This window comes from Pristiophorus japonicus, chromosome 9 (assembly GCF_044704955.1).
Source record: "Pristiophorus japonicus isolate sPriJap1 chromosome 9, sPriJap1.hap1, whole genome shotgun sequence".
In the NCBI taxonomy this organism is placed as follows: domain Eukaryota; kingdom Metazoa; phylum Chordata; class Chondrichthyes; family Pristiophoridae; genus Pristiophorus; species Pristiophorus japonicus.
In genome coordinates, this window is record NC_091985.1 from 200,624,365 (window position 1) to 200,636,286 (window position 11,922).

Sequence of the window (11,922 nt, forward strand, 5' to 3'; positions counted from 1 at the left end):
GTCACCCTGTCTCGTTTCTACCTCGCGCTCTCTGACTGACCTGGCGAACTAATAACAATTAGTCTCTGACTGACCCCAGGATCTGATACCAATTGCGCTCAAGCCCAGACAGGGAATGTCATTCGGCTATTTGACTGTAGGATGCAGCGCCGCAGCCCAGCGTCGAGCCTGGCCTCACCCGACAGCGCTCCTCCCTCCCACTCATACACACAGCAGGTCAGTAATCAGGAGCTGGACCGTTGGTTAGTTCACCCCTAACCCAAGGGGTACTGAGTGTCACTGACACAACACAGGCCGGTGATGGAGCCTGGGCCTTGCGTGTGCTGTGTGTGGGGCTCAGTACCACAGTGCAGGACAATGCTGTGTGCCAATCGTTACCTTTTCTAGTTGCCTCTTGACCAAGAGGTTTAAGCCAGACCGGTCCATGCGGTCCGTCAGGTACAGCAGCAACTATGTGAATTTGGAGTTCTGCGACAGCTCCTTGGCCCCCAGGTTCAAGTCCGGTCGACGGAGATTCACTAAATGCAAAAACAGGAGGTAAATTCGAGGAAAAGCACCCATCTTCACTCTTTGGAAAAGCTATTAGGTCAGTCAGAGACTAATTGTTATCCGTGTTCGCCAGGTCAGTCAGAGAGCAATTGGTGCCGTCAGATCCTGTGGTCAGTCAGAGACCAAATGTTAGTATAGTGCTAGGTCAATGAGAGCAAATGCTGTCAACTGATCCTGGGAACACTGCGGTCAGTCAGAGAGCAATTTGTGTATCAGACCTCGGGGTGGTCAGTCACTACCTGCCCGGTTCAGTTGCTGGGACTCCATCGCCCAGAATACAAAATAAGGATCCCTCTACACTGTTCCGTCAAACACCCAAAGGGCAGGTATTGCATAGGTGAGATACAGAATAAATCTCCCTCTACACTGTCCCATTAAACACTCCCAGGGCAGGTACAGCACGTGTTAGATACATCAAACAGCTCCAAACTGTCCTGTCGAACACTGCCAAGGCAGGGACAGCACTGATCAGATTCAGAGTAAAGATTCCTCTCCACAATCTCAGGGTAAGTACTGCACGGGTCGGATACAGAAGACAGATCCCTCTCTGCTGTCCTAATCACTCCCAATACATGTACAGCACAGGGGGTTAGATACAGAGTTAAGCTCCCTCCACACTGTCCCATCAAACACTCCCAGGGCAGCACAGCACAGGTTAAATATAGAGTAAAACTCCCTCCACACTGTCCCATCAAACACTCCCAGGGCAGGTACAGCACAGGTGAGATACAGAGTAAAGCTCCCTCTACACTGTCCCATCAAACACTCCCAGGGCAGATACAGCACAGGTGAGATAGAGAGTAAAATCGCCTGTAAACTTTTCCTTTAAACATGCCAGGACAGGTACAGCACGACTTAGATACAGAATAAATCTCCCTCTACACTGTCCCAGGGCACGTACAGCACGGGTCAGATACACAATAAGGATCACTCCACGCTGTCCCAAACACTCGCAGCACAGGTTAGACAAGAACATAAGAAATAGGAGGAGTAGGCCATTTGGCCCCTCGAGCCTGCCCTGCCATGCAATAAGATCGTGTCTGATCTGATCATGGGCTCAGTTCCACTTCCCTGTCCGTTCCCCATAACCCTTTACTCCCTTATCGTTTCAGAATCTATCGATCTCCGCTTTAAATTTATTCAATGAACCAGCTTCCACAGCTCTCTGAGGCAGAGAATTCCACAGATTTACAACCCTCTGAGGGAAGAAATTCCTCCTCATCTCAGTATTAATTGGGCGGCCCTTTATTGTGAGCCGATGCTCCCCAGTTGCGGGTTCACCCTCCAGGGGAAACATCCTCTCAGCACCCACCCTGTCAGCCACACTCCCTCTCTGCGCACACTCGGCCTCCATCCATTTCCCCCCTCACTGCCCACAACGGGCCTCCATCCATTTCCCCCCTCATTGCACACACTGGGCCCTCCATTCCACCCTCACTGCCCACACTGGGCCCTCCATGCATTCCCCCTCACTGAACCCTCCATCGAATCCCCGCTCACTGCCCACACTGGACCCTCCATCCATTCCCCCCTCACTCCCCACACTAGGCCGTCCATTCCCCCCTCACTGCCAACACTGGATCCTCCATTCCACCCTCACTGCCCACACTGGGCCTTCCGTCCATTCCCCCCTCACTGCCCTAATTGGGCCCTCCATTCGCCCCTCACTGCACCCTCCATTACCCCCTCACTGCCCACAATGGACCCTCCATTCCCCCTTCACTGCCCACATTGGACCCTCCATTCCCCCCCTCACTGGACCCTCCATTCCCCCGTCACTGCCCACATTGGATCCTCCATTCCCCGCTCACTGCCCACGTTGGATCATCCATTCCTCCCTCACTGTCCACACTGGGCCCTCCATTCCCCCCTCACTGCCCACACCAGGCACTCCTTTCCTCCCGCACTGCTCACACTGGACCCACCATTCCCCCCTCACTGCCCACACTGGACCCTCCATTCCCCTCTCACTGCCCACACTGGAGCCTCCATTCTCCCCTCACAGCCCACACTGGACCCTCCATTCCCCCCTCACAGCCCACACTGGGCCCTTCATTCCCCCCTCACTGCCCACACTGGACCTTCCATTCCCCCCTCACAGCCCACACTGGGCCCTTCATTCCCCCCTCACTGCCCACACTGGGCCCTTCATTCCCCCCTCACTGCCCACACTGGAACCTCCATTCCCCTCTCACTGCTCACACTGGCCCCTCCATCACCTTCACTGACCACACTGGGCCCTCCATTCCCGCCTCACTGCCCACACTGGACCCACCATTCCCCCCTCACTGCCCACACTGGACCCTCCATTCCCCCCTTACTGCCCACACTGGACCCTCCATTCCCCCCTCACTGCCCATACTGGACCCTCCATTTCCTTCTCACTGCCCACACTGGACCCTTCATTCCCTCCTCACTGCCCACACCGGGCCCTCCATTCTCCCCTCACTGCTCACACCGGGCCCTCCATTCCCCCCTCACTGCCCACACCGGACCCTCCATTCCTCCCTCACTGCCCACACTGGACCCTCCATCCCCCCCTCACTGCCCATACTGGGCCCTCCATTCCCCCTTCACTGCCCACACCGGACTCTCCATTCCCCCCTCACTGCCCACACTTGGCCCTCCATTCCCCCTCACTGCCCACACTGGCCCCTCCATTCCCCCCTCACTGCCCACACTGGCCACTCCATTCCCCCCTCACTGCCCACACCGAATCCTCCATTCCCTCCTCATTGCTCACACCGGGCCCTCCATTACGCCCTCACTGCCCACACCGGACCCTCCATTCCCCCCTCACTGCCCACACTTGGCCCTCCATACCCCCTCACTGCCCACACTGGCCCCTCCATTCCCCCCTCAATGCCCACACTGGACACTCCATTCCCCCTTCACTGGACCCTCCATTCCACCCTCACTGCCCACACTGGACCCTCCATTCCACCCTCACTGCCCACACTGGACCCTCCATTCCCCCCTCACTGCCCACATTGGATCATCCATTCCTCCCTCACTGCCCACACCAGGCCCTCCTTTCCCCCTCACTGCCCACACTGGACCCACCATTTCCCCCTCACTGCCCACACTGGACCCTCCATTCCCCCTCACTGCCCACACTGGACCCTGCATTCCCCTCTCACTGCCCACACTGGACCCTCCATCCATTCCCCCCTCACGACCAACACTGGGCCTCCATCCATTCCCCCCTCACTACCCACACTGGGCCTCCTTCCATTCCCCCTCACTGCCCAGACTGGAGCCTCCATTCCCCCCTCACTGCCCACATTGGATCATCCATTCCTCCCTCACTGCCCACACCAGGCCCTCCTTTCCCCCTCACTGCCCACACTGGACCCACCATTTCCCCCTCACTGCCCACACTGGACCCTCCATTCCCCCTCACTGCCCACACTGGACCCTGCATTCCCCTCTCACTGCCCACACTGGACCCTCCATCCATTCCCCCCTCACGACCAACACTGGGCCTCCATCCATTCCCCCCTCACTACCCACACTGGGCCTCCTTCCATTCCCCCTCACTGCCCAGACTGGAGCCTCCATTCCCCCCTCACTGCCCACACTGGGCCCTCCATCCATTCCCACTCACTGTCCACACTGGGCCCTCCATCCATTCCCACTCACTGCCACACTGGACCCTCCATCCATTCCCCCCTCACTGCCCACACTGGACTCTCCATCCATTCCTCCCTCACTGCCCACACTGGGCCCTCCATTGAAACCCCCCTCACTGCCCACACTGGACCCACCATCCATTCCCCCTTCACTGCCCACGCTGGAGCCTCCATCCATTTCCACATCACTGCCCACACTGAGCCGTCCATTCCCCCTCCCTGCCCACACTGGGCCCTCTATGCATTCCCACTCACTGCCCACACTGGACCCTCCATCCATTCCCCCCTCACTGCCCACACTGGACCCTCCATTCCCCCCACACACTGCCCACACTGGAGCCTCCATTCCCCCCTCACTGGACCCTCCATTCCCCCCTCACTGCCCACACCGGAGCCTCCATTGCCCCCTCACTGCCCACACTGGGCCATCCATTCCGCCCTCACTGCCCACAACGGGCCCTCCATTCCCCCCTCACTACCCACACCGGATCCTCCATTCCCCCCTCACTACCCACAACGGATCCTCCATTCCCCCCTCACTACCCACAACGGATCCTCCATTCCCCCCTCACTGGGCCCTCCATTCCATCCTCACTGCCCACACTGGACCCTCCTTTCCCCCCCTCACTGGGCCCTCCATTCCCCCTCACTGCCCACACTGGACCCTCAATTCCTCCTCACTGCCCACACTGGACCCACAATTCCCCCCTCACTGCCCAAACTGGACCCTCCATTTCTCTCTCACTGCCCACAATGAACCCTCCATTCCCCCTCACTGCCCACACTGGACCCTCCATTCCTCCCTCACTGCCCACACTGGACCCTCCATTCCCCCCTCACTGCCCACACTGGACTTTCCATTCCCCCCTCACTGGGCCCTCCATTCCACCCTCACTGCCCACACTGGACCCTCCTTTCCCCCCCTCACTGGGCCCTCCATTTCCCCTCACTGCCCACACTGGACCCTCCATTCCTCCTGACTGCCCACACTGGACCCACAATTCCCCCCTCAGTGCCCAAACTGGACCCTCCATTTCCCTCTCACTGCCCACACTGGACCCTCCATTCCCCCTCACTGCCCACACTGGACCCTCCATTCCCCCCTCACTGCCCACACTGGACCCTCCATTGCCCCCTCACTGCCCACACTGGGCCCTCCATTCCCCCCTCACTGCCCACACTGGATCCTCCATTCCCCCCTCACTGCCCACACTGGACCCTCCATTCCCCTCTCACTGCCCACACTGGACGCTCCATTCCCTCTCTCTGCCCACACTGGACCCTCCATTCCCTCCTCACTGCCCACACTGGACCCTCCATCCATTCACCCCTCACTACCAACACTGGGCCTCCATCCATTCCCCCCTCACTACCCACACTGGGCCTCCATCCATTCCCCATCACTGCCCACACTGGAGCCTCCATTCCCCCCTCACTGCCCACACTGGGCCCTCCATCCATTCCCCCTCCCTGCTCACACTGGGCCCTCCATCCATTCTCCCTCACTGTCCACACTGGGCCCTCCATCCATTCCCATTCACTGCCCACACCGGACTCTCCATTCCCCCCTCACTGCCCACACTGGACACTCCATTCCTCCCTCACAGTCAACAACCAGACACTCCATTCCCCCCTCACTGCCCACACCGGACCCTCCATTCCAGCCTCACTGCCCACACCGGGCCCTCCATTTCCCCCGTCACTGCCCACACTGGCACCTCCATTCCCCCCTCACTGCCAACTCCATTCCCCCCTCACTGCCCACACTGGCCCCTCCATTCCACCCTCACTGCCCACACTGGGCCCTCCATGCCCGCCTCACTGCCCACACTGGACCCTCCATTCCCCCCTCACTGCCCACACTGGACCCTCCATTCCACCCTCACTGCCCATACTGGGCCCTCCATGCCCGCCTCACTGCCCACACTGGTCCCTCCATTCCACCCTCACTGCCCACACTGGTCCCTCCATTCCCCCCTCACTGCCCACACTGGCCCCTCCATTCCACCCTCACTGCCCACACTGGGTCCTCCATGCCCGCCTCACTGCCCACACTGGTCCCTCCATTCCACCCTCACTGCCCACACTGGTCCCTCCATTCCACCCTCACTGCCCACACTGGGCCCTCCATGCCCACCTCACTGCCCACACTGGTCCCTCCATACACCCCTCACTGCCCATACTGGACCCTCCATTCACCCCTTACTGCCCACACTGGACCCTCCATTCCCCTCTCACTGCCCACACTGGACCCTCCATCCATTCCCCCCTCACTATCAACACTGGGCCTCCATCCATTCCCCCCTCACTACCCACACTGTACCTCCATCCATTCCCCCCTCACTGCCCACACTGGACTCTACATCCATTCCCCCCTCACTACCCACACTGGACCCTCCATTGAAACCCCCCTCACTGCCCACACTGGACCCACCATCCATTCCCCCTTCACTGCCCACACTGGACCCTCCATCCATTTCCCCATCACTCCCCACACTGGGCCCTCCATTCACCTCTCACTGCCCACATTGGACCCTCCATTCCCCGCTCACTGCCCACACTGGGCCCTCCATCCATTCCCCCGTCACTACCCACACTGGGCCTACATCCATTCCCCCTCCCTGCCCACACTGGGCCCTCCATCCATTCCCACTCACTTTCCACACTGGGCCCTCCATCCATTCCCACTCACTGCCCACACTGGACCCTCCATCGAATCCCCCCTCACTGCCCACACTGGACCTTCCATCCATTCCCCCTTCACTGCCCATACTCGACCCTCCATCCATTTCCCCCTCACTGCCCACACGGAGCCCTCCATTCCCCCCTCACTGCCCACACTGGACCCTCCATTCCCCCCTCACTCACTGCCCACACTGGACCCTCCATTCCCCCCTTACTGGACCCACCATTCACCCCTCACTGGACTCTCCATTCCCCCCTCACTGCCCACACTGGACCCTCCATTCCTACCTCACTGCCCACACTGGACCATCCATTCCCCCTACACTGTCCACACTGGGCCCTCCATTTTACCCTCAGGGCCCACACTGGGCCCTCCATTCCCCCCTCACTGCCCACACCGGAGCCTCCATTCCCCCCTCACTGCCCAGACTGGGCCCTCCATTCCGCCCTCACTGACCACAACAGGCCCTCCATTCCCCCCTCACTGCATACATCGGACCCTCCATTCCCCCCTCACTGTCCACACTGGGCCCACCATTCCACCCTCACTGCCCACACTGGACCCTCCTTTGCCCCCTCACTGCCCACACTGGGCCCTCCATTCCCCCTCACTGCCCACACTGGACCCTCCATTCCTCCTCACTGCCCACACTGGACCCGCTATTCCCCCCTCACTGCCTACACTGGACACTCCATTTCCCTCTCACTGCCTACACTGGACCCTCCATTCTCCCCTCACTGCCCACACTGGACCCTCCATTCCCCCTCACTGCCCACACTGGATCCTCCATTCCCCCCTCACTGCCCACACTGGACCCTCCATTCCCCTCTCACTGCCCACACTGGACACTCCATTCCCCCTCTTTGCCCACACTGGACCCTCCATTCCCCCCTCACTGCCCACACTGGGCCCTCCATGCCCACCTCACTGCCCACACTGGTCCCTCCATACACCCCTCACTGCCCATACTGGACCCTCCATTCCCCCCTCACTGCCCAAACTGGACCCTCCATTCCCCCCTCACTGCCCAAACTGGACCCTCAATTCCCCCCTCACTGCCCAAACTGGACCCTCAATTGCCCCCCTCACTGCCCACACTGGACCCTCCATCCATTCCCCCCTCACTATCAACACTGGGCCACCATCCATTCCCCCCTCACTACCCACACTGGACCTCCACCCATTCCCCTTCACTGCCCACATTGGAGCCTCCATTCCCCTCTCACTGCCCACACTGGGCCCTCCATCCATTCCCACTCACTGTCCACACTTGGCCCTCCATCCATTCTCACTCACTGCCCACACTGGACCCTCCATCCATTCCCCCCTCACTGCCCACACTGGACCCTCCATTGAAACCCCCCTCACTGCCCACACTGGACCCTCCATCCATTTCCCCATCACTCCCCACACTGGGCCCTCCATTCCCCTCTCACTGCCCACATTGGACCCTCCATTCCCCGCTCATTGCCCACACTGGGCCCACCATCCATTCCCCCATCACTACCCACACTGGGCCTCCATCCATTCCCCCTCCCTGCCCACACTGGGCCCTCCATCCATTCCCACTCACTTTCCACACTGGGCCCTCCATTCATTCCCACTCACTGCCCACACTGGACCCTCCATCCATTCCCCCCTCACTGCCAACACTGGACCCTCCATCGAATCCCCCCTCACTGCCCACACTGGACCCTCCATCCATTCCCCCTTCACTGCCCATACTAGACCCTCCATCCATTCCCCCCTCACAGCCCACACTGGGCCCTCCATTCCCCCCTCACTGCCCACACTGGACTCTCCATTCCCACCTCACTGCCCACACTGGGCCCTCCGTCCATTCCCCCCTCACTGCCCTAACTGGGCCCTCCATTCCCCCCTCACTCACTGCCCACACTGGACCCTCCATTCCCCCCTCACTGGACCCTCCATTCCCCTCACTGGACTCTCCAATACCCCCTCACTGGACCCTCCATTCCGCCCTCACTGCCCACACTGGACCATCCATTCCCCCTTCACTGTCCACACAGGGCCCTCCATTTTACCCTCAGGGCCCACACTGGGCCCTCCATTCCCCCTCACTGCCCACACTGGACCCTCCATTCCTCCTCACTGCCCACACTGAACCCTCTATTCCCCCCTCACTGCCCACACTGGACACTCCATTTCCCCCTCACTGCGCACACTGGACCCTCCATTCCCCCTCACTGCCCACACTGGATCCTCCATTCCCCCCTCACTGCCCACACTGGACCCTCCATTCCCCCTCTCTGCCCACACTGGACCCTCCATTCCCCCCTCACTGCCCATACTGGGCCCTCCATGCCCCCCTCACTGCCCATACTGGGCCCTCCATGCCCGCCTCACTGCCCACACTGGTCCCTCCATTCCACCCTCACTGCCCACACTGGGCCCTCCATGCCCACCTCACTGCCCACACTGGTCCCTCAATACACCCCTCACTGCCCATACTGGACCCTCCATGCCACCCTCACTGCCCAAACTGGACCCTCCATTCCCCGCTCACTGCCCACACTGGACCCTCCATTCCCCTCTCACTGCCCACACTGGACCCTCCATTCCCCCCTCACTGCCCACACTGGACCCTCCATCCATTCACCCCTCACTACCAACACTGGGCCTCCATCCATTCCCCCCTCACTACCCACACTGGGCCTCCATCCATTCCCCCTCACTGCCCACACTGGAGCCTCCATTCTCCCCTCACTGCCCACACTGGGCCCTCCATCCATTCCCCCTCCCTGCTCACACTGGGCCCTCCATCCATTCTCCCTCACTGTCCACACTGGGCCCTCCATCCATTCCCATTCACTGCCCACACCGGACTCTCCATTCCCCCCTCACTGCCCACACCGGACCCTCCATCCTCCCCTCAATGCCCACACTGGACACTCCATTCCTCCCTCACAGTCAACAACCAGACACTCCATTCCCCCCTCACTGCCCACACCGGACCCTCCATTCCAGCCTCACTGCCCACACCGGGCACTCCATTTCCCCCGTCACTGCCCACACTGGCACCTCCATTCCCCCCTCACTGCCCACTCCATTCCCCCCCTCACTGCCCACACTGGCCCCTCCATTCCACCCTCACTGCCCACACTGGGCCCTCCATGCCCGCCTCACTGCCCACACTGGACCCTCCGTTCCCCCCTCACTGCCCACACTGGACCCTCCATTCCACCCTCACTGCCCACACTGGGCCCTCCATGCCCGCCTCACTGCCCACACTGGTCCCTCCATTCCACCCTCACTGCCCACACTGGTCCCTCCATTCCCCCCTCACTGCCCACATTGGCCCCTCCATTCCACCCTCACTGCCCACACTGGGTCCTCCATGCCCGCCTCACTGCCCACACTGGTCCCTCCATTCCACCCTCACTGCCCACACTGGTCCCTCCATTCCACCCTCACTGCCCACACTGGGCCCTCCATGCCCACCTCACTGCCCACACTGGTCCCTCCATACACCCCTCACTGCCCATACTGGAACCTCCATTCCCCCCTCACTGCCCAAACTGGACCCTCCATTCACCCCTTACTGCCCACACTGGACCCTCCATTCCCCTCTCACTGCCCACACTGGACCCTCCATCCATTCCCCCCTCACTATCAACACTGGGCCTCCATCCATTCCCCCCTCACTACCCACACTGTACCTCCATCCATTCCCCCCTCACTGCCCACACTGGACTCTACATCCATTCCCCCCTCACTACCCACACTGGACCCTCTATTGAATCCCCCCTCACTGCCCACACTGGACCCACCATCCATTCCCCCTTCACTGCCCACACTGGACCCTCCATCCATTTCCCCATCACTCCCCACACTGGGCCCTCCATTCACCTCTCACTGCCCACATTGGACCCTCCATTCCCCGCTCACTGCCCACACTGGGCCCTCCATCCATTCCCCCGTCACTACCCACACTGGGCCTACATCCATTCCCCCTCCCTGCCCACACTGGGCCCACCATCCATTCCCACTCACTTTCCACACTGGGCCCTCCATCCATTCCCACTCACTGCCCACACTGGACCCTCCATCCATTCCCCCCTCACTGCCAACACTGGACCCTCCATCGAATCCCCCCTCACTGCCCACACTGGACCCTCCATCCATTCCCCCTTCACTGCCCATACTAGACCCTCCATCCATTCCCCCCTCCATCCATTCCCCCCTCACTGCCCACACTGAGCCCTCCATTCCCCCCTCACTGCCCACACTGGACCCTCCATTCCCCCCTCACTCTCTGCCCACACTGGACCCTCCATTCCCCCCTCACTGGACCCTCCATTCACCCCTCACTGGACCCTCCATTCACCCCTCACTGGACTCTCCATTCCCCCCTCACTGCCCACACTGGACCATCCATTCCCCCTTCACTGTCCACACTGGGCCCTCCATTTTACCCTCAGGGCCCACACTGGGCCCTCCATTCCCCCCTCACTGCCCACACCGGAGCCTCCATTCCCCCCTCACTGCCCAGACTGGGCCCTCCATTCCGCCCTCACTGACCACAACAGGCCCTCCATTCCCCCCTCACTGCATACACCGGACCCTCCATTCCCCCCTCACTGTCCACACTGGGCCCACCATTCCACCCTCACTGCCCACACTGGACCCTCCTTTCCCCCCTCACTGCCCACACTGGGCCCTCCATTCCCCCTCACTGCCCACACTGGACCCTCCATTCCTCCTCACTGCCCACACTGGACCCGCTATTCCCCCCTCACTGCCCACACTGGACACTCCATTTCCCTCTCACTGCCTACACTGGACCCTCCATTCCCCCCTCACTGCCCACACTGGACCCTCCATTCCCCCTCACTGCCCACACTGGATCCTCCATTCCCCCCTCACTGCCCACACTGGACCCTCCATTCCCCTCTCACTGCCCACACTGGACCCTCCATTCCCCCTCTTTGCCCACACTGGACCCTCCATTCCCCCCTCACTGCCCATGCTGGGCCCTCCATGCCCACCTCAATGCCCACACTGGTCCCTCCATTCCACCCTCACTGCCCACAC

The 11,922-nt window shown here is 60.9% G+C and overlaps 1 protein-coding gene across 1 annotated transcript in view; it reads right to left on the bottom strand.

The window, feature by feature from the left end:
* Positions 1-3,306, bottom strand: part of LOC139274053 (cobalamin binding intrinsic factor-like) — a 32,979-nt gene extending 29,673 nt beyond the window's left edge. The window contains exons 1-2 of the mRNA XM_070891108.1: positions 3,295-3,306; positions 379-598 (exon numbers count right to left, since the gene is read on the bottom strand). Coding sequence (XP_070747209.1) covers positions 379-598; positions 3,295-3,306 — 232 coding nt within the window. The remainder of the gene's footprint in view (positions 1-378; positions 599-3,294) is intronic.
* Between the last annotated feature and the right edge of the window lie 8,616 nt (positions 3,307-11,922).